The sequence below is a fragment of the Strigops habroptila genome, chromosome W, assembly GCF_004027225.2.
Source record: "Strigops habroptila isolate Jane chromosome W, bStrHab1.2.pri, whole genome shotgun sequence".
Lineage (NCBI taxonomy): Eukaryota > Metazoa > Chordata > Aves > Psittaciformes > Psittacidae > Strigops > Strigops habroptila.
In genome coordinates, this window is record NC_044301.2 from 35,599,807 (window position 1) to 35,621,703 (window position 21,897).

General features: G+C 47.8%; 1 protein-coding gene across 1 annotated transcript in view; it reads right to left on the minus strand.

The window, feature by feature from the left end:
- Positions 1–21,897, minus strand: part of LOC115619022 (F-BAR domain only protein 2-like) — a 120,253-nt gene that overhangs the window by 86,895 nt on the left and 11,461 nt on the right. Inside the window, exons 3-4 of the mRNA XM_030511037.1 lie at positions 5,924–6,065; positions 5,685–5,837 (exon numbers count right to left, since the gene is read on the minus strand). Coding sequence (XP_030366897.1) covers positions 5,685–5,837; positions 5,924–6,065 — 295 coding nt within the window. The remainder of the gene's footprint in view (positions 1–5,684; positions 5,838–5,923; positions 6,066–21,897) is intronic.

Consider the following 21,897-nt stretch of genomic DNA (forward strand, 5'->3'; position numbering starts at 1 on the left):
GCAGACAGTACTCAAGGAGAGGCCGCACCAACACTGAATACAACAGGACCACCTCTTTTGACTGGCTGGTTGTACTGTGATGCAGTTTGCCCTCTTGGCTGCCAGGGCACACTGTTGACTCCTATTGAGGCTGCTGTTGACCAGTACCCCAGATTGCTTTCTGCAGGGCTGCTCTCCAGCCAGTCCTCTCCCAATTTATACTTGTGCCTAGTGTTACTCCATCCCAGGTGCAGAATCCGGCATTTGTTCTTGTTAAATTTCATCCTATTGATTGCCCAATGCTCCAATCTATCTAGATCCCTCTGCAAGGCCTCTCATCCCTTGAGAGACTCAGCAGCACCTCCCAGTTTGGGATCGTCAGCAAACTTGCTAATGGTGCATTCAACTCCTGCATCCAGATCATTGATAACTATATTGAACAGAACCAGCCCTGGAATTGAATCCTGAGGAACACCACTGGTGACTGGGCACCAGCCAGATGGAGCCCCATTCACTACAACCCTTTGAGCCCTGCCCTTCATTCAGTTCTTCACCCAGCACTGTGAACCTGCTCATCCCACAGTTGGACAACCTGTCCAGAAGAATGCTGTGAGGGACAGTATCAAAAGCCTCATTAAAATCCAGAAAAATGCCATCCGCTGCTTTCCCTTCACCCACTAGGTAAGTGACCTTATCATAGAAGGATATCAAATTAGACAGGACTTTCCCTTTGTGAACCTATGTTGACTGTGCCTGATGATTGCATTGTTCTTTAAATGCTTTTCGGTAGCAGCCAGTATGATCTTCCCCATACTTTTTCCAGCAACTGAGGTTAGGCTAACAGGTCTGTAGTTTCCTGGGTCTTCCCTCTCACCCTTCTTGTAAATTGGAATAACAATGGCTAGCTTCCAGTCTGCAGGGACCTCTCCAGACTCCCAAGACCTTTGGTAGATGACTGAGAAGGGTCCTGCCATAACATTTTGCTTGCTCCTTCTGTACTCTGGGGTGAATCCCATCAGGCCCCATGGACTTGTGAACATTCAGCTAAACCTTTACAATTTCAGTGTCCACAAATGGAAAGTCACTGTTCCTGCACTTGTGGTCCTCCAACTCAGATCTTGGGCTGCCCAGTCCCCTATCGGCATTATTAAAAACGGAGGGGGGAAAAAAAAAAAAGTGAATGCCTCCACTTTTTCTTCACCCCTATTAGTCAGATGACCATCTTAAACAAGTATTAGACCAATGGTTTTTTTAGACTTCCTCTTGCTATTAACACACTTAGAGAGACCTGGACATACTATAGAGACCAGCAACAGGCCACAAAAATAATGAAGGGGCTGGAGCATCTCTATGAGGAAACGCTGAGAGAGCTGGGGCCGTTCAGCCTGAAGAAGAGAAGGCTCAGGGGAGATCTGGTCAATGGATGTAAATACCTGAAGGGAGGGTGCAAATATGACAGAGCCAGGCTCCTTCCAGTAGTACCCAGTGACAAAACCAGAGGCAATGGGCACAGACTGAGACACAGGAGGTTCCCTGTGAAAATCAGTGTCCTGGGTTCAGCTACAGCAGTCATTTTTTCTCCTTCTTAGTAGCTGGTGCAGTGCTGTGGTTTTGACTTTCAGCCTGGGAACAACGCTGATAACACCGATGATTTTAGTTGTTGGTAAGTAATGTTTACTCTGACCAAGGACTTTCTCCATCTCATGCTCTGCCAGGGAGGAGGGGAAGCTGGGAGGAAGCAGAGACAGGACACCTGACCCAAACTAGCCAAAGGGGTATTCCATACCACAGCACGTCATGCCCAGTATATAAACTGGGGGTAGTTACCTGCAAGGCCCAGATGGCTGCTTGGATTGGGCTGGGTATCGGTCGGCGGGTGGTGAGCAACGGTATCCTCTCCCCTTGTTATTCCCCTTATCATGATTATTATTGGTGGTGGTAGTAGTGGTTTTATATTATACTGTAGTTACTGGACTGTTCTTATCTCAACCCGTGGGAGATATACATTCGTTTGATTCTCCACCCCATCTTTCTGGGAGCAGGGGGAGGAAGAAGGGAGGAAGTGAGCCAGCAGCTGCGTGGTTCCGAGTTACAGGCTGGGCTTAAACCAGGGCAGTGCCCAGCAACGTGGGGCACGAAGGGTTGAGATAACAACAGATCTGACCAGAGTGGGTCTAATCGTATTTGTGATAAGCATTCATCGTTCTGGATTAATAGTCACTCGTCACAATGTTGATGTATTCACTCTCAGAGTTGTTGCGCTTGGTCTCAGCGTTTCAGCATTTCATACCTTACTTACAGCCAGTATTTGCTGTTTTAGTGTTTATTGGCTTTGGGGCCTGGGATAAGGCTCTTGTTTTGCTGTACTTCATGGTAATGACTTGTAATACAATAGAATCATTGATCATGAAACTGGTCTGGCTTGCATTCTCAGCATGGTCATCACCTCTATACTTCGGGAGGCATATAATGGGAATTTTTAGCAATTACACACCTTTTTTTCCCTCCTCAGGGGGTCAACCTATGAAGGAGACATTCCCTCACACCCTCTGCTCCACCACCATTCCATTTACAGCAGCATTTGAGAATTCCAAAGGTTTTGGATGACCTTTGAATACCCTTGAGACCTGCCAGCTGATTGTGCTGGGGATCAGCATGTTGGCACACATACGGAGTGTGGTTTACCCACGGCCATCACACCCTGGGAACACCCTATTTTGTCTGATCTCGAAAGTTAAGCAGTATCGGGTTCAAGTCTGGTCTAGGGTTAGACAACGATATAGGAGGACCACCAAGAGATTTTCCCCAAGGCTGGACAGTCATGACTGGCAAGGTGTGTGGGATAGTATGGGCAAGTATCTAGGCCAGTGGACCCCTCCATTTCTTTGGAAGCATCGGAGATGGAAGGCAGCTGTGTGGAGTCCCCTGTGACAAGTTGCAGAAATTGCTGAAGGAGTGGGTGGATTGAGTCAGTTTGCAGAGGTGAAAGCCATCCAGCTGGCCTTGGACATGGCTGAACAAGAAAAATGGCCAGTGCTTTATCTCTATACTGACTCACGGATGGTGGCAAATGCCCTGTGGGGGTGGTTGCAGCAATGGAAGCAGGGCAACTGGCAACGCAGAAGTAAACCCATCTGGGCTGCTGCACTGTGGCAAGATATCGCTGCCTGGGTGCAGAACCTGGTGGTGAAGGTATGCCACGTAGATGCTCATGTACCCAAGAGTCGGGCCACTGAGGAACACCAGAACAACCGGCAAGTGGATAAAGCTGCTAAGATTGAAGTGGCTCAGATGGACTTAGATTGGCAACATAAGGGTGAATTATTTTTAGCCCTGTGGGCCCATGACACCTCAGGCCATCAAGGCAGAGATGCAACATACAGATGGGCTCGTGATCGAGGGGTGGACTTAACAATGGACACTTGCCCAGGTTATTCACAAATGTGAAACGTGCTGCAATTAAGCAAGCCAACGGGTAAAGCCTCTCTGGTATGGAGGACAATGGCTGAAGTACAAATATGGGAGGCCTGGCAGACTGACTATATCACACTCCCACCGACCTGCCAAGGCAAGCGCTATGTGCTTACTATGGTGGAAGCAACCACCGGATGGCTGGAAACATACGCTGTGCCCCATGCCACTGCCTGGAACACTATCCTGGGCCTTGAGAAACAAGTCTTGTGGCGACACGGCACCCCAGAGAGAATTGAGTCAGACAATGGGACTCATTTCCAGAACAACCTCATAGACACTTGGGCCAAAGAGCATGGCATTGAGTGGGTATATCACATCCCTTACCATGCACCAGCCTCTGGGAAAATCGAACGGTACAATGGGCTGCTAAAAACTACACTGAGAGCAATGGGTGGTGGGACTTTCAAACACTGGGATACACAATTAGCAAAGGCCACCTGGTTGGTCAACATAAGGGGATCTGCCAACAGGGCTGGCCCAGCCCAATCAGAACTTTTACGTACTGTAGAGGGGGATAAAGTTCCTGTGGTGCACATAAAGAATTTGTTGGGGAAGATAGTCTGGGTTATTCCTGCTTCAGGTAAAGGCAATCCCACTCATGGTGTTGCTTTTGCTCAGGGACCTGGATATACTTGGTGGGTAATGCGGGAAGATGGGGAAGTCCGATGTGTACCTCAAGGGGATTTGATTTTGGGGGAAAACAGCCAATGAACTCAATTGTATGCTGTTGCCTGCTATGTAACACTATTATAGCCCACCAGCTAGATATCTTCAGGTCACCAGCAACTGACCTGGACTTCCCTCCGCTCACCACCCCAACAAAGAATGAATTTTGATGAAACCACACGAGCTCAGCAATGACCAGACAAGTTCGGCGGTGTCATCAGCAGGCAACAACCCAACACTACGTACCGTCCCTCCTGCCCTGAAAGACTATTACAAGAGATGGAGCCTGACATCATGGACTGGATGAATTCAGCAACTTTACAGGGATTGGTCCATGGACTACGGAATGATATCTCTCTCTTTGTGTGTGGGTGTGTGGGGGTGTGTATATATATATATACACGAGACAAAAGCGATGGTATATTGAAAAATGTGGGATCTGAGCATGACGTGAATGGTATGGAATAAGGGTTGGATACTGTCCTGGGTTCAGCTACAACAGTCATTTTTTCTCCTTCTTAGTAGCTGGTGCAGTGCTGTGGTTTTGACTTTCAGCCTGGGAACAACGCTGATAACACTGATGCTTTTAGTTGTTGCTAAGTAATGTTTACTCCAACCAAGGACTTTCTCCATCTCATGCTCTGCCAGTGAGGAGGGGAAGCCCTTAGTTACTGGACTGTTCTTATCTCAACCCGCGGGAGTTACATTCTTTTGATTCTCCTCCCCATCCCTCCAGGAGCAGGGGGAGGAAGAAGGGGGGGAGTGAGCAAGTGGCTGCGTGGTTCTGAGTTACCGGCTGGGCTCAAACCACGACAATCAGGAAACACATTTTTTTACTATGAGTGTTACTGAGCACTGGAACAGGTTGTCCAGGGAGACTATCGAGTCTCCATCCTTGGAGATCTTCAAAAGCCATCTGGTCATGGTCCAGGGCAACCAGCTCTAGGTGATCCTGCTTGAGCAGGGGGTTTGGGACGAGATGACCTTCAGAGGTGCCTTCCAACCTGAACAATGCTGTGATTCTGTGAATGGATGAAACTTATCCCATGACCCAAGAAGAGTACTAAATGCAACGTCATGTTACTCATCCCTTGGGGTTTTGTTCCATGTCATTGGAACCTCTTGAATTAGTATTGAAAGTAATGTTAATTTTTCTTCTAAATGGAATAGACTTACTCCTATAATTAGCTACTTTGTTTCACTTGAGGGAACAACACAAAACTTCCTACTCCTTAATTCGATAACAAAGGCATTGAATGTTTGCATATTTACTTAAGAAAAATGCATCCAAAAACATAATAGAATCTGAAACATTTCTATGCACTTTCTGTAAAAGCCACTGAACAAAGTTATCCTATGATGCAGGTAATTACAAAATAAATAATTAGAAGTGCAGTGCAGTTAGAACAGATAAGTGTAAACAAAACATAACTAGGCATTCAAAGTATCATGCACATTATGAAACAGCCACAACTACTTTTAGCCTTTTTTGAGCATTTCACTTATTAATACGTCAATGTGGTACATATTGACAACACAATGAATTTAAGATGTCACAGAACTACCTTATCAACTTCTCTCTGTGTTGCTCCTTCCTTTTTCAAACGTTCTTGTTCAACACACTTCGCATTGTAGTTTTCCTTTGATTTTTGTAAGGCCTGAGTGATACTTTGAATATTTTGCACTGCTTCCAATGCTCCTGAAACATCATCTTTAGTCTGCCAAAAATCACACAGTTGTCAAATCCAAACCATTTTAATTTTAACAAGTCATTGGACACACATAAGAAAAAAAAATTAATAACCTTTTTATAAGTTTTGATTTGTTCATCTCCATACTTGTGAACTTCTTTTATTAGCTCTTGTAATCTCTGCACAAGGTCCAAGTGACAGCTTGCTAGTTTTTCTGTTGAGGTTTTGAAAACATCCCAAGCTGGTGCAAATGTCCTAAATTGAGGAAAAATAAAATAAAAATTTAATGCTCATATGGATTTTTTCCTTTCAGTTGGCTACATTTTTTTAAAAATAGTGCTAAAGTATAACTGATACATTTACAGAATTTCAACTCTGTTCCTAAAACTGAAGCAAACAAAAATCCCAACACCTGCTATAAATGATGTTCTTACTAAATATTTCAAATGCGCTTGGAATCCTACATAACTTTTCAGTGGTTTGTGTTTTACCTGTATTGACTCTAATGAGTAAATACAACAAAATTAACTTATTCTTCTCCATCATCAACACACAATAAAAAGAAATGATGTTCCTAAAGACAATGCAAGAGCAGCTCAAAAAAAAAATAATCACATGTACAAGTATTTTTACGTGCATACTTGAACAGTGAAAAGAAACCAAAAGCTACTCGGCTAGTTAAGTTTCCAGCTGTCTTACATCATTACAGCCACAAGATTAACCATATAGTAAAGGAAGGTGGGTGACAGGTCATTCCTCAAATTCAGATTTCTATACTGAATGGACTTCTCCAGCTATTCTAAAGATACACTCCTACCTCAGTTTCCAGGTCAATGCTACTGAAAAAATCAATACCATGCACAGCCTTTAAAGCACTGATGTTCAAATTAACATGCAGATACAGAACCTTTGAAGAGCAGCAACAACTGGTGTCAAATTATCCACTGATGAAAGCTCTCCACATTTCTAGCTATGATTAATACAAATAAAAGTAATCTTTAGCCTAATCTAAGAAATCTGTGCTGTTGGCATAATCTTTCTAATGAAAACAACATCCATTAATCATTCATTTTTTAAAATAACATCCCATATACAAATTTTTAATTAAACTATGAAATAAATTGTCCTGGGTTCAGCTGTAACAGTTATTTTTCTCCTTAGTAGCTGGTGCAGTGCTGAGTTTTCGACTTTAGTCTGAGAACAATGCTGATAACACACCGATGTTATTAGTTGTTGCTAAGTAACACTTACTCCGACCAAGGACTTTTCAGTCTCATGCTCGGCCAGGGAGGACGGGCATGGGGAAGCTGGAAGGAAGCAGACAGGACACCTGACCCAAACTAGCCAAAGGGGTATTCCGTGCCACAGTACATCATGCCTAGTATATAAACTGGGGAAGTTACTCGGAAGGCCCAGATCGCTGCTCAGGTCGGGCTGGGTATCGGTCGGCAGGTAGTGAGCAATTGTATTGCGCATCACTTGTGTTTGTTGTTTTCTTTTCCTTTTCCCCTTTTAGTTTTATATTCTCTCCACTTGTTATTTCCCTTATCATTATTATTATTGGTGGTAGCAGTAGTAGTTTTGTATTATATCGTAGTTACTGGACTGTTCTTATCTCAACCCATGGGAGTTACATTCTTTTGATTATCCTCCCCATCCCTCCGGGAGCGGGGGGAGGAAGAAGGGAGGAAGTGAGCGAGCGGCTGCGTGGTTCTGAGTTACCAGCTGGGCTTAAACCATGAGAGACCTTTGTGGCGCCCAATCTGGGGCACGAAGGGTTGAGATAACAACAGATCTGACCAGAGTGGGTCTAATCGTATTTGTGATAAGCATTCATTGTTCTGGATTAATAGTCACTCGTCACAATGTTGATGTATTCACTCTCAGAGTTGTTGCGCTTGGTCTCAGTGTTTCAGCATTTCATACCTTACTTACAGCCAGTATTTGCTGTTTTAGTGTTTATTGGCTTTGGGGCCTGAGCTAAGGTTATTGTTTCACTCTACTTCATGGTAATGACTTGTAATACAATAGAATCATTGATCATGAAACTGGTCTGGCTTGCATTCTCAGCATGGTCATCACCTCTATACTTCGGGAGGCATATAATGGGAATTTTTAGCAATTACACATCTTTTTTTCCCCTCCTCAGGGGGTCAACCTATGAAGGAGACATTCCCTCACACCCTCTGCTCCACCACCAGGCTATTTACAGCAGCATTTGAGAATTCCAAAGGTTTTGGATGGCCTTTGCATACCCTTGAAACCTGCTTGCTTAAACCACGACATAAATCTATTGAAAAGTCTATTCTCTGTCTGAGGACAGAGACAAAACTTGAGAAAGTAGAAATAAAAATATATAAATTCACTGCCACATTTGCAGACCATATATTCTCTCTCCAAAATAATTACCATAGGCTTGGGAGCACAGAATAGAAAGTCACATTCCTTTTTTATGTCTATAAAGAACTCGGCCTTAAACACAGATGAACAGACAATTCCTCCATGGTGTCAGTGTGAATTTTGTTTCTTTAAACTGTGAATGAAGAACTGTACTGCCTTCTTTTTGTCATAGAATCATAGAATAATAGAATAGTTAGGGTTGGAAAGGACCTTAAGATCATCTAGTTCCAACCCCCCTGCCATGGGCACGGACACCTCGCACTAAACCATGTCGCCCAAGGCTCTGTCCAACCTTGCCATGAACACCGCCAGGGATGGAGCATTCACAACTTCCCTGGGCAGCCTGTTCCAGTGCCTCACCACTCTCACTGTAAAGAACTTCTTCCTTATGTCTAACCTAAACTTCCCCTGTTGAAGTTTGAACCCATTACCCCTTGTCCTGTCACTGCAGTCCCTAATGAAGAGTCCCTCCCCAGCATCCTTAGAGGCCCCCTTCAGATACTGGAAGGCTGCTATGAGGTCTCCATGCAGCCTTCTCTTCTCCAGGCTGAACAGCCCCAACTCTCTCAGCCTGTCTTCATATGGGAGGTGCTCCAGCCCCCTGATCATCCCTATGGCCCTCCTCTGGACTTGCTCCAAGAGCTCCATGTCCTTTTTATGTTGAGGACACCAGAACTGTATGCAGTACTCCAAGTGAGGTCTCACGAGAGCAGAGTAGAGGGGCAGGATCACCTCCTTCGACCTGCTGGTCATGCTTCTTTTGATGCAGCCCAGGATACGGTTGGCTTTCTGGGCTGCAAGCGCACACTGCCAGCTCATGTTAAGCTTCTCATCGACTAACACCCCCAAGTCCTTCTCCTCAGGGCTGCTCTGAATCTCTTCTCCGCCCAACCTGTAGCTCTGCCTGGGATTGCCCCGACCCAGGTGTAGGACCTTGCACTTGGCTTGGTTAAACTTCATAAGGTTGGCATCAGCCCACCTCACAAGCGTGTCAAGGTCCCTCTGGTTGGAAACCTGTAACGAGTGGCGTCCCTCAGGGATCGGTGTTGGGACCAGTCCTGTTCAACATCTTTGTCGGCGACATGGACAGTGGGATTGAGTGCACCCTCAGCAAGTTTGCCGACGACACCAAGCTGTGTGGTTCGGTTGATACGCTGGAGGGAAGGGATGCCATCCAGAGGGACCTTGACATGCTTGTGAGGTGGGCCGATGCCAATCTTATGAAGTTTAACCAAGCCAAGTGTAAGGTCCTCCACCTGGGTCGGGGCAATCCCAGGCACTGCTACAGGCTGGGCAGAGAAGAGATTCAGAGCAGCCCTGAAGAAAAGGACTTGGGGGTGTTGGTTGACGAGAAGCTTAACATGAGCTGGCAGTGTGCGCACGCAGCCCAGAAAGCCAACCGTATCCTGGGCTGCATCAAAAGAAGCGTGACCAGCAGGTCGAAGGAGGTGATCCTGCCCCTCTACTCTGCTCTTGTGAGACCTCACTTGGAGTACTGCGTACAGTTCTGGTGTCCTCAACGTAAAAAGGACATGGAGCTGTTGGAGCGAGTCCAGAGGAGGGCCACGAGGATGATAAGAGGGCTGGAGCACCTCCCGTATGAAGACAGGCTGAGAGAGTTGGGGCTGTTCAGCCTGGAGAAGAGAAGGCTGCGTGGTGACCTCATAGCAGCCTTCCAGTATCTGAAGGGGGTCTACAAGGATGCTGGGGAGGGACTCTTCATTAGGGACTGTAGTGGTAGGACAAGGGGTAATGGGTTCAAACTTAAACAGGGGAGGTTTAGATTGGATATAAGGAAGAAGTTCTTTACAGTGCGGGTGGTGAAGCACTGGAATGGGTTGCCCAGGGAGGTTGTGGATGGTCCATCCCTGGCGGTGTTCAAGGCCAGGTTGGACAGAGCCTTGAGCCACGTGGTTTAGGGCAAGGTGTCCCTGCCCATGGCAGGGGGGTTGGAACTAGATGATCTTAAGGTCCTTTCCAACCCTTACGATTCTATGATTCTATGATTCTATCCCTTCCCTCCAGCGTATCAACCAAAACACACAGCTTGGTGTCGTCAGCAAACTTGCTGAGGGTGCACTCAATCCCACTGTCCATGTCGCCGACAAAGATGTTAAACAAGACAGGTCCCAACACCGATCCCTGAGGGACACCACTCGTTACATTTTTCCAACTGGACATTGAGCCATCTACCACAACTCCTTGCATGCGGCCATCCAGCCAATTCCTTATCCACCGAGTGGTCCACCTATCAAATTGATGTCTCTCCAATTTAGAGACAAGGATGTCATGCGGGACAGTGTCGAACGCTTTGCGCAACTCCAGGTAGATGATGTCAACTGCTCTGCTGCTGTCCATCAGTTCCGTAGCCCCATCATAGAAGGCCACCAGATTGGTCAGGCAGGATTTCCCCTTACTGAAACCATGCTGGCTGTCACCAACCACCTCATTCTTTTTCATGTGCCTTAGCATGCTTTCCAGGAGAATTTGCTCCAGGAACTTCACCTGACTGCCATGATTTTTCAAATATGATGGACAGTGGCTTATTAACTTCATTCGCCAGCTCCTTCAGGACCCGTGGATGGATTTCATCAGGTCCCATGGACTTGTGCACCTTCAGGTTCTTAAGATGGTCTTGAACCTGATCCTCTCCTACAGTGGGCCTAAGGTCTTCATTCTCACAGTCCCTGCATCTGCTTTCCAAGACTTGGGCGGCGTCGTCACAGCATTTGATAGTGAAGACTGAGGCAAAGAAGTCATTAAGAACCTCAGCCTTCTCCAAATCCAGGGTAGCCAGTTCTCCTGATAGCTTCTGGAGAGGGCCCACATTGTCCCTAGTCTGTCTTTTATTTGCTACGTACCTATAGAAGCCTTTCCTGTTATCTTTTACATCCCTTGCCAAACTTAATTCTAACTGGGCCTTAGCTTTCCTAACCTGGTCCCTAGCTTCCCGGGCAACGTTCCTGTATTCTTCCCAGGCCACCGGTCCTCGCTTCCACCTTCTATAAGCTTCTTTTTTCCCTCTAAGTTTCCTCAGCAGCTCCTTATCCATCCATGGAGGTCTCCTGGCCCTCCTGCCGCACTTCCTTCTAGACGGGATGTAACACTCTTGAGCATGTAGCAGGTGATCCTTGAATATCAACCAGCAGTCTTGGGCCCCCCTGCCCTCTAGGGCTATATCCCATGAAACCTTACTAAGCAAGTTCCTGAAGAGGCCAAAGTCTGCTCTCTTGAAGTCCAGGGCAGTGAGCTTGCTGCATGCTCTTCTCACTGTCCTGAGGATCTCAAACTCAACCATCTCATGATCACTACAGCCAAGGCTGCCCTGGAGCATCACATTTCCAACCAGTCCCTCCCTGTTGGTGAGCATGAGGTCAAGCATGGCACCTCTCCTTGTCGGCTCCTCTATTGCTTGAAAGAGGAAGTTGTCTTCCATGCAATCGAGGAACCTCCTGGATTGCTTGTGCTGAGACGTACTGTCCCTCCAACAGATATCAGGATGGTTGAAGTCCCCCATGAGGACAAGGGCCTGCAAGCACGAGTCTGCTCCTATCTCTGCAGAGTGCTTCATCCACAGAGTCCTCTTGATCAGGCAGTCTGTAACAGATCCCCACAATAATGTCCCCTATCACTGTTCTCCCTTTGACCCTGACCCACAAACACTCTGTTGACTCATCACCTGTCCCCGGACAGATTTCCATACTCTCCAGCCTATCACTGATATAAATAGCAACACCCCCTCCCCATCTGCCTGGCCTGTCTTTTCTAAACAGCCTGTAACCTTTCATTCCGACATTCCAGTCACAGGAGCTATCCCACCATTTTTTCTGTGATACCAATGACATCATATCCCTGTAGCCTTGCACACATCTCTAATTCCTCTTGTTTCTTCCCCATACTACGGGCGTTTGTATAGAGGCATCTGAGCCGAGCTCCAAATGCAGCTGACTCAATGGCTGGAGCAGCTGAAATATCTCTACATCGCTCCAAGCACTTATTATAGGTGCTGGCAACTGACTGGGATTGCTGGGATGGATCGATGCCCCCCTCCCCCAACACATCTAGTTTAAAGCTTTCTTGACCAGCCGGGCAAGTCTCCTACCAAAACAGCTCTTCCCCTTCTTTGTCAGACCAGCTCCACCAGCCTCCAGTAGATCTGGCCTCCCAAATTGAGTCCCATGTTCTAAATAGCAAACCTCCTGACTATGGCACCACTGTTCTAACCATTTATTAACCTGCCAAATGCACCTAGCTTTTTTAAGGTCCTCCTCTTTATCCTGGAGAATCGATGAAAAAACTGAGCTCCAGAGCCCCTAACCACCTCTCCCAGGGCTCTGTAGTCCTTCTTAATGTTCTCCAGGCTACTGCTATCTATATCTCTAGCACCCACATGGACCACTAGAAGGGGGTAATAGTCAGCAGGACTTACTAGAGCAGGCAGCCTCTCAGCAACATCCCTGATCTGAGCCCCTGGCAGGCAACACACCTCCCTTGAGACTGGGTCAGGCCGACAGATGGGTGCCTCTGTGCCTTTCAAAGTAGAGTCCCCTACTACTATGACCCACCGCTTTTTCCTGGAGACACCAGTAGTGATCCTCTTTACTGGTGCATCAGCAGGGTGCTCATTAGGTGTGGTGGGTGTTTCCTTGTTAGCCCCCTGCAGAACTGCGAAGCGGTTCTGGGTGGGGACATCAGATCTAGGAGGAAGTCCCTTGCTGTCAATTGTCCTCTTCCTACTTTTTTTGTTGTTTTTTCTTGTTACTAGTTCCCAGCTTCCTGGGTGTCCTGGGTTCAGCTATAGCAGTCATTTTTCTCCTGCTTAGTAGCTGGTGCAGTGCTGTGTTTTTTAACTTTCAGCCTGGGAACAACGCTAACACCAATGTTTTTAGTTGTTCCTAAGTAATGTTTATTCCAACCAAGGACTTTCTCAGTCTCATGCTTTGCCAGGGAGGAGGGGAAGCCGGGAGGAAGCAGAGACAGGACACCTGACCCAAACTAGCCAAAGGGGTATTCCATACCACAGCACGTCATGCCCAGTATATAAACCGGGGGGAGTTACCCGGAAGGCCCAGATCGCTGCTCGGGTCGGGCTGGGTATCGGTCGGCGGGTGGTGAGCAATTGTATCCTCTCCCCTTGTTATTTCACTAATCGTTATTATCATTGGTGGTAGCAGTAGTGGTTTTGTGTTATACCTTAGTTGCGGGACTGCTCTTATCTCAACCCATGGGAGTTACATTCTTCCCATTCTCCTCCCCATCCCTCCGGGAGCGGAGGGAGGAAGAAGGGGGGGGGAGTGAGCGAGAGGCTGTGTGGTTCTGAGTTACCGGCTGGGCTCAAACCACGACAGTTCTTTTTGGCGCCCAACGTGGGGCTCGAAAGGTTGAGATAATGACAGATCTGACCAGAGTGTGTTTAATCATATTTGTGATAAGCATTCATTGTTACTACTCGTCACAATGGTGATTATTTGGCTCTCAGACTTGTTGCGCTTGATCTCAGAATTTCAGCATGTTGTACCTTACTTACAGCCACTATTTGCTGTTTTAGCGTTTATCGGCTGGGGGGCCTGGGCTAAGGTTCTTGTTTCACTGTACTTCATGGTAATGACTTGTAATACAATAGACTCATTGATCATGAAACTGGTCTGGTTTGTGCTTCCAGCGTGGCCATCAACACTATACATTGGGTGGTATATAATGAAATATTTTAGCAATTGCATATCTTTTTTTTTCTCCTCGGGGGGTAAACTTACGAAGGAAGCATTCTCTTTCACCCCCCGTTCCCCCACCAGCCTATTTGCAACAGCAGTTGAGAGTTCTGAAGGTTTTAGATGGCCTTTGAATACCCTTGAAACCTGCCTGCTGATTGTGCTGGGGATCAGCATGTTGGCAAACATACGGAGTGTGTTTTACCCACGGCCATCCCGTCGTAGGAACATCCTATTTTGTTTAATGTCAAAAATTCAGCAGTATCAGGTTCGAATCTGGTCTAGGGTTAGACGACGATATAGGAGGACCACCAGGAGATTTTCCCTGAGGCTGGACAGTTATGAGTGGCAGGGTGTGTGGGATAGTATGGGCAAGTATCTAGGCCAGTGGGCCCCTCCAGTGCTTTGGAACTTCACCACTGAACAAGTGCAACATCCGGAAAAACTAGTAAAACACTTAAACGAGGTGTGCTGTCGTCCTGGTTATACCAGAGAGGGACAAATCTTGGAAACGTGCTGGGGCTTGGCCTATGCCTACAGAGCCCTGCTCAACACTATCCAGCACCTTCAAAGGGAAAAAAATGTCTCTGGATCTGATGGCAAAGCAACAGACAACGCAGCTATGCCAACTACAAGCACAGCAGCTACTCAGACCCTGACCACAACAGACAACACAGCTACTCCAAGTACAGCAGCTACATCAACCCCAGTGACAAGCACAACAGCTACTCAAACCCTGACCACAACAGACAACACAGCTACTCCAAGTACAGCAGTTACACCAACCCCAGTGACAAGCACAACAGCTACTCAAACCCCGACAGCAACAGACAATGTGGCTACTCCAAGCACCGCAGCCACACCAACTCCACTGACAAGCACAGTAGCTACTCAAACCCCAACAGCAACAGACAATATAGCTACTCCAAGCACCGCAGCTACACCAACCCCAGTGACATGCACAGTAGCTATTCAAACCCCGACAGCAACAGACAATGCAGCTGTTGGTGTTACTCAACTCCCAAGCACAACAGCTGCACCAACCCCAGCAATAGACATTGCAACCACTCCAATCCTAGTGGCAGACACTGCAGCCACTCCAACCACAGTGACAAACACTGCAGCTAAACCAAATGTCCAGTTTGTGACAATGTCTGTTGCCCCTGTAAGCAAAAGCAGACGAGAGGCACAAAGAGCAACCCGCGAAGCGAAGAAAGATGAAGACCCAGTGCCATTACTACATGCAACAGCATCTGAACAAGAGTTACTACTACGTGGGTCAGAGGAAGAGGAAGAAGAAGAAGAGGTCACTTCTCGACCCCGGACCTCAACCGAACTACGGAATATGCGAAAAGATTTCACCCGTCTTCCAGGGGAGCACATTGTCACCTGGTTGCTCCGATGCTGGGACAATGGGGCCGACGGTCACGAACTAGAAGGTAGGGAAGCCAAGCAGCTGGGATCACTTGCTAAGGAAGGAGGAATTGACAAAGCGATTGCAAGAGAGAAGCGAGCCCTCAGTCTTTGGAGGCGGCTCCTGGCAGCTGTGAAGGAAAGGTTTCCCTACAAAGACGATATTACGAATCGCTCAGCCAACTGGACCACGATAGAGAAAGGCATCCAGTCCCTGAGGGAATCAGCCATTATAGAGATGATCTATCGTAGGCCGGATGCCAGGAACACATCCGTAGATCCAGATGAAGTCGAATGTACACGACCCATGTGGCGGAAACTTACACGGAGTGCGCCATCATCATATGCCCACACATTGGCATCAATGACCTGGAATGACGGAATATCACCAACAGTGGATTGCCTGATTTGTCAACTCCGAGAGTTTGAAGACAATCTCACCCCTTCCATCATTTCAGCTGTGGAAAAACTGTCCCAGGAGTTCAAACAATTGAGAGACGATTTATCCGATCTATCCAGCTCTCCACGCGTACCAACCCATGTCTCAGCTATCAACAGAAGGTGCCCTACTGCTCGAGAAAGAAAATATAGGAGGTACACGCCACGGGCCACCCTATGGTTTTACCTGCAGGATCACGGAGAAGACATGAGAAAGTGGGATGGAAAACCTACTTCAGCTCTGGAGCAACGGGTGCGTGAACTGAAGAGGAGAACAATGGTCAAGGATGATCCTCCCAGGAAAGCTGCTGCTCCAGTCTCTGGTGAGCAGTTTCCCAGATGGAGTGAAAGAGCTGATTTTACTCCAGCTCCTGTGATAAGGAATACTAATCCCTTTCTACAAGACAGAAGTGGAGAATTTTGTGATCACTATTAGAGGGGCCCTGCCTCCAGCCAGGTGGAGGAGAGGGATAATCGGGTTTACTGGACTGTGTGGATCAGATGGCCTGGCACATCAGTCCCACAGAAGTATAAGGCTCTAGTAGATACCGGTGCACAGTGTACTCTGATGCCATCAAGGTATCAAGGGGTGAAACCCATTTCTATTTCTGGAGTGACAGGAGGATCCCAAGCGTTAACTATGCTGGAAGCTGAAATCAGCCTGACTGGGAGGAAGTGGCAAAAGCACCCCATTGTAACTGGTCCAGGGGCTCCATGCATCCTTGGCATAGACTATCTCAGGAGAGGGTATTTCAAAGACCCAAAAGGGTATAGATGGGCTTTTGGTATCGCTGCCTTGGAGACAGAGGAAATTAAGCAGCTGTCCACCTTACCCGGTCTCTCAGAGGATCCTTCTGTTGTGGGGTTGCTGAAGGTCGAAGAACAACAAGTGCCAATTGCGACCACAACAGTGCACCGGCGGCAATATCGCACCAACCGAGACTCCTTGATTCCCATCCATAAGCTGATCCGCAGACTGGAGAGCCAAGGAGTGATCAGCAGGACCCGCTCACCCTTTAATAGCCCCATATGGCCAGTGCAAAAGTCTAATGGAGAGTGGAGATTAACAGTAGACTATCGTGGCCTGAACGAAGTCACACCACCATTGAGTGCTGCCGTACCGGACATGTTAGAACTTCAGTATGAACTGGAGTCAAAGGCAGCCAAGTGGTATGCCACAATTGACATTGCCAATGCATTTTTCTCAATCCCTTTGGCAGCAGAATGCAGGCCACAGTTTGCTTTCACTTGGAGGGGCGTCCAGTACACTTGGAACCGACTGCCCCAGGGGTGGAAACACAGCCCTACCATCTGCCATGGATTGATCCAGACTGCACTGGAACAGGGGCAAGCTCCAGAACACCTGCAATACATTGATGACATCATCGTGTGGGGTGATACAGCGGAAGAAGTTTTTGAGAAAGGGAGGAAAATAATCCAAATCCTGCTGAAGGCCGGTTTTGCCATAAAACGGAATAAGGTCAAGGGACCTGCACAGGAGATTCAATTTTTGGGAATAAAATGGCAAGATGGACGCCGCCAGATCCCCACAGACGTGATCAACAAGATAACAGCAATGTCTCCACCAACTAACAAGAAAGAAACACAAGCTTTCTTAGGTGTTGTGGGGTTCTGGAGAATGCACATCCCAAATTACAGTTCGATTGTAAGCCCTCTCTACCACGTGACCCGGAAGAAGAATGATTTCAAATGGGGCCCTGAGCAACAACAAGCCTTTGAACAAATTAAACGAGAAATAGTTCATGCAGTAGCCCTTGGACCAGTCCGGGCCGGGCCAGATGTGAAAAATGTGCTCTATACCGCAGCTGGGGAGAATGGTCCTACCTGGAGCCTCTGGCAGAAAGCTCCAGGGGAGACTCGAGGTCGACCCCTTGGCTTTTGGAGTCGGGGATATAAAGGATCCGAGGCCAGCTACACTCCCACTGAAAAAGAGATACTGGCAGCCTATGAAGGGGTTCGAGCTGCCTCAGAAGTGATTGGAACTGAAGCGCAGCTCCTCCTGGCACCCCGGTTGCCTGTGCTGGGCTGGATGTTCAAAGGCAGGGTCTCCTCTACACATCATGCAACTGATGCTACATGGAGTAAGTGGGCCGCACTAATTACACAACGAGCTCGAATAGGAAATCCCAGTCGTCCAGGAATTCTAGAAGTCATCATGGACTGGCCAGAGGGCAAAGATTTTGGGATGTCACCAGAAGAGGAGGTGACGCGTGCTGAAGAGGCCCCACCATATAATGAACTGTCAGAGAGTGAAAAGCAATATGCCTTGTTTACTGATGGGTCCTGCCATATTGTGGGAAAGCATCGGAGATGGAAGGCAGCTGTGTGGAGTCCCCTGTGACAAGTTGCAGAAACTGCTGAGGGAGAGGGTGAATCGAGTCAATTTGCAGAGGTGAAAGCCATCCAGCTGGCCTTGGACATTGCTGAACGAGAAAAATGGCCAGTACTTTATCTCTATACTGACTCATGGATGGTGGCAAATGCCCTGTGGGGGTGGTTGCAGCAATGGAAGCAGAGCAACTGGCAACGCAGAAGTAAACCCATCTGGGCTGCTGCATTGTGGCAAGATATCGCTGCTCGGGTGCAGAACCTGGTGGTGAAGGTACGCCACGTAGATGCTCATGTACCCAAGAGTCGGGCCACTGAGGAACACCAGAATAACCAGCAAGTGGATAAAGCTGCTAAGATTAAAGTGGCTCAGATGGACTTGGATTGGCAACATAAGGGTGAATTATTTTTAGCCCGGTGGGCCCATGACACCTCAGGCCATCAAGGCAGAGATGCAACATATAGATGGGCTCGTGATCGAGGGGTGGACTTAACGATGGACACTATTGCCCAGGTTATTCACGAATGTGAAACATGTGCTGCAATTAAGCAAGCCAAGCAGTTAAAGCCTCTCTGGTATGGAGGACGATGGCTGAAGTACAAATATGGGGAGGCCTGGCAGATTGACTATATCACACTCCCACCAACCCGCCAAGGCACGCGCTATGTGCTTACCATGGTGGAAGCAACCACCGGCTGGCTGGAAACATACGCTGTGTCCCATGCCACTGCCCGGAACACTATCCTGGGCCTTGAGAAACAAGTCTTGTGGCGACACGGCACCCCAGAGAGAATCGAGTCAGACAATGGGACTCATTTCCGGAACAACCTCATAGACACTTGGGCCAAAGAGCATGGCATTGAGTGGGTATACCACATCCCCTACCATGCACCAGCCTCTGGGAAAATCGAACGGTACAATGGGCTGTTAAAAACTACACTGAGAGCAATGGGTGGTGGGACTTTCAAACACTGGGATACACATTTACCAAAAGCCACCTGGTTGGTCAACAGTAGGGGATCTGCCAACAGGGCTGGCACAGCCCAATCAGAACTTTTACGTACTGTAGAGGGGGATAAAGTTCCTGTGGTGCACATAAAGAATTTGTTGGGGAAGACAGTCTGGGTTATTCCTGCTTCAGGTAAAGGCAAACCCTCTCGTGGGGTTGCTTTTGCTCAGGGACCTGGATATACTTGGTGGGTAATGCGGGAAGATGGGGAAGTCCGATGTGTACCTCAAAGGGATTTGATTTTGGGGGAAAACAGCCAATGAACTCAATTGTACGCTGTTGCCTGCTCTATAACACTTTTATAGCCCACCAGCTAGATATCTTCAGGTCACCAGCCATTGACCTTGACTTCCCTCCGATCATCACCTCAACAAAGAATGAATTTTGAGGAAACCAGACGAGCTCAGCAGTGACCAGATGAGTTTGGCGGTATCATCAGCAGGCAACAACCCAACACTACGTACCGTCCCTCCTGCCCTGAAAGACTATTACAAGAGATGGAGCCTGACATCATGGACTGGATGAGTTCAGCAATTTTACAGGGATTGGTCCATGGACTAGGGAATGATATCTTTCTCTGTGTGTGGGTGTGGGTGTATATATATGTGTATATATGGGACAGGGGTGATGGTGTGCTGAGAGATGTGGGATCTGAGCATGACGTGAATGGTATGGAATAAGGGGTGGATACTGTCCTGGGTTCAGCTATAGCAGTCATTTTTCTCCTGCTTAGTAGCTGGTGCAGTGCTGTGTTTTTTAACTTTCAGCCTGGGAACAACGCTGATAACACCGATGTTTTTAGTTGTTGCTAAGTAATGTTTATTCCAACCAAGGACTTTCTCAGTCTCATGCTTTGCCAGGGAGGAGGGGAAGCCGGGAGGAAGCAGAGACAGGACACCTGACCCAAACTAGCCAAAGGGGTATTCCATACCACAGCACGTCATGCCCAGTATATAAACCGGGGGGAGTTACCCGGAAGGCCCAGATCACTGCTCGGGTCGGGCTGGGTATCGGTCGGCGGGTGGTGAGCAATTGTATCCTCTCCCCTTGTTATTTCACTAATCGTTATTATCATTGGTGGTAGCAGTAGTGGTTTTGTGTTATACCTTAGTTGCGGGACTGGTCTTATCTCAACCCGTGGGAGTTACATTCTTCCCATTCTCCTCCCCATCCCTCCGGGAGCGGGGGGAGGAAGAAGGGGGGGGGGGGAGTGAGCGAGCGGCTGTGTGGTTCTGAGTTACCGGCTGGGCTCAAACCACGACACCTCTCTATCACGTGACCCAGAAGAAGAATGATTTCAAATGGGGCCCTGAGAAACAACAAGCCTTTGAACAAATTAAACGATAGTTCATGCAGTAGCCCTTGGGCCAGTCCGGACTGGGCAAGATGGGAAAAATGTTCTCTACACTGCAGTGGGGGAGAATGGTCCTACCTGAAGCCTCTGGCAGAAAGCTCCAGTAGACACTCAAGGTCGACCCCTCAGCTTTTGGAGTCGGGGATACAGAGGATCTGAGGCCAGCTATACTCCCACTGAAAAAGAGATACTGGCAACCTATGAAGGGGTTTGAGCTGCTTCAGAAGTGACTGGCACTGCAGCACAGTTCCTCCTGGCACCCTGGTTGCCCGTGCTGGGCTGGATGTTCAAAGGCAGGGTCTCCTCTACCCGTCATGCAACCGATGCTACACAGTGAAAGTGGGCCGCACTAATTACATAGCGAGCTTGAACAGGAAATCCCAGTTGACCAGGAATACTATAAGTCATCATGGACTGGCCAGAGGGCAAAGATTTTGGAATGTCACCAGAAGAGGAGGTGACGCGTGCTGAAGAGGCCCCACCATATAATGAACTCCCAGACAGTGAGAAGCAATATGGCTTGTTTATAGATGGGTCCTGCCTTATCGTGGGAAAGCATTGGAGATGGAATGCAGCTGTATGGAGTCCCCTACGACAAGTTGCAGAAACTGCTGAAGGAGAGGGTGAATGAAGGCAGTTTGCAGAAGTGAAAGCCAGCCAGCTGGCCTTGGACATTGCTGAATGAGAAAAGCTGCTAATATTGAAGTGGCTCAGATAGATTTACATTGGCAACATAAGGGTGAATTATTTTTATCCTGGTGGGCCCATGACACCTCAGGCCATCAATGCAGAGATGCAACATATAGATGGGCTCGTGATTGAGGGGTGGACTTAACAATGGACACTATTGCCCAGATTATACACAAAAGGAGACATATTGCAATTAAGCGAGCAAAGTGGGTAATGCCTCTCTGGTATGGAGGACAATGGCTGAAGTACAAATATGGGGAGGCCTGGCAGATTGACTATATCACACTCCCACGAACTAGCCAAGGCAAGCGCTATGTGCTTACCATGGTGGAAGCAACCACCGGAAGGCTGGAAAAATACGCTGTGTCCCACGCCACTGCCCGGAACACTATCCTGGGCCTTGAGAAACAAGTCTTGTGGTGACATGGTACCCCAGAAATAATTGAGTCAGACAGTGGGACTAATTTCCCGAACACTTGGGCCAAAGAGCATGGCACTGAGTGGGTATATCACATCCCCTATAATACACCACCCTCTGGGAAAATAGAAGGGTACAATGGGCTATTAAAAACTACACTGAGAGCAATGGGTGGTGCGACTTTCAAACACTGGGATACACATTTACCAAATGCCACCTGGTTAGTCAACATGAGGGGATCTGCCAACAGAGCTGGCCCAGCCCAATCAGAACTTTTATGTACTGTAGAGGAGGATAAAGTTCCTGT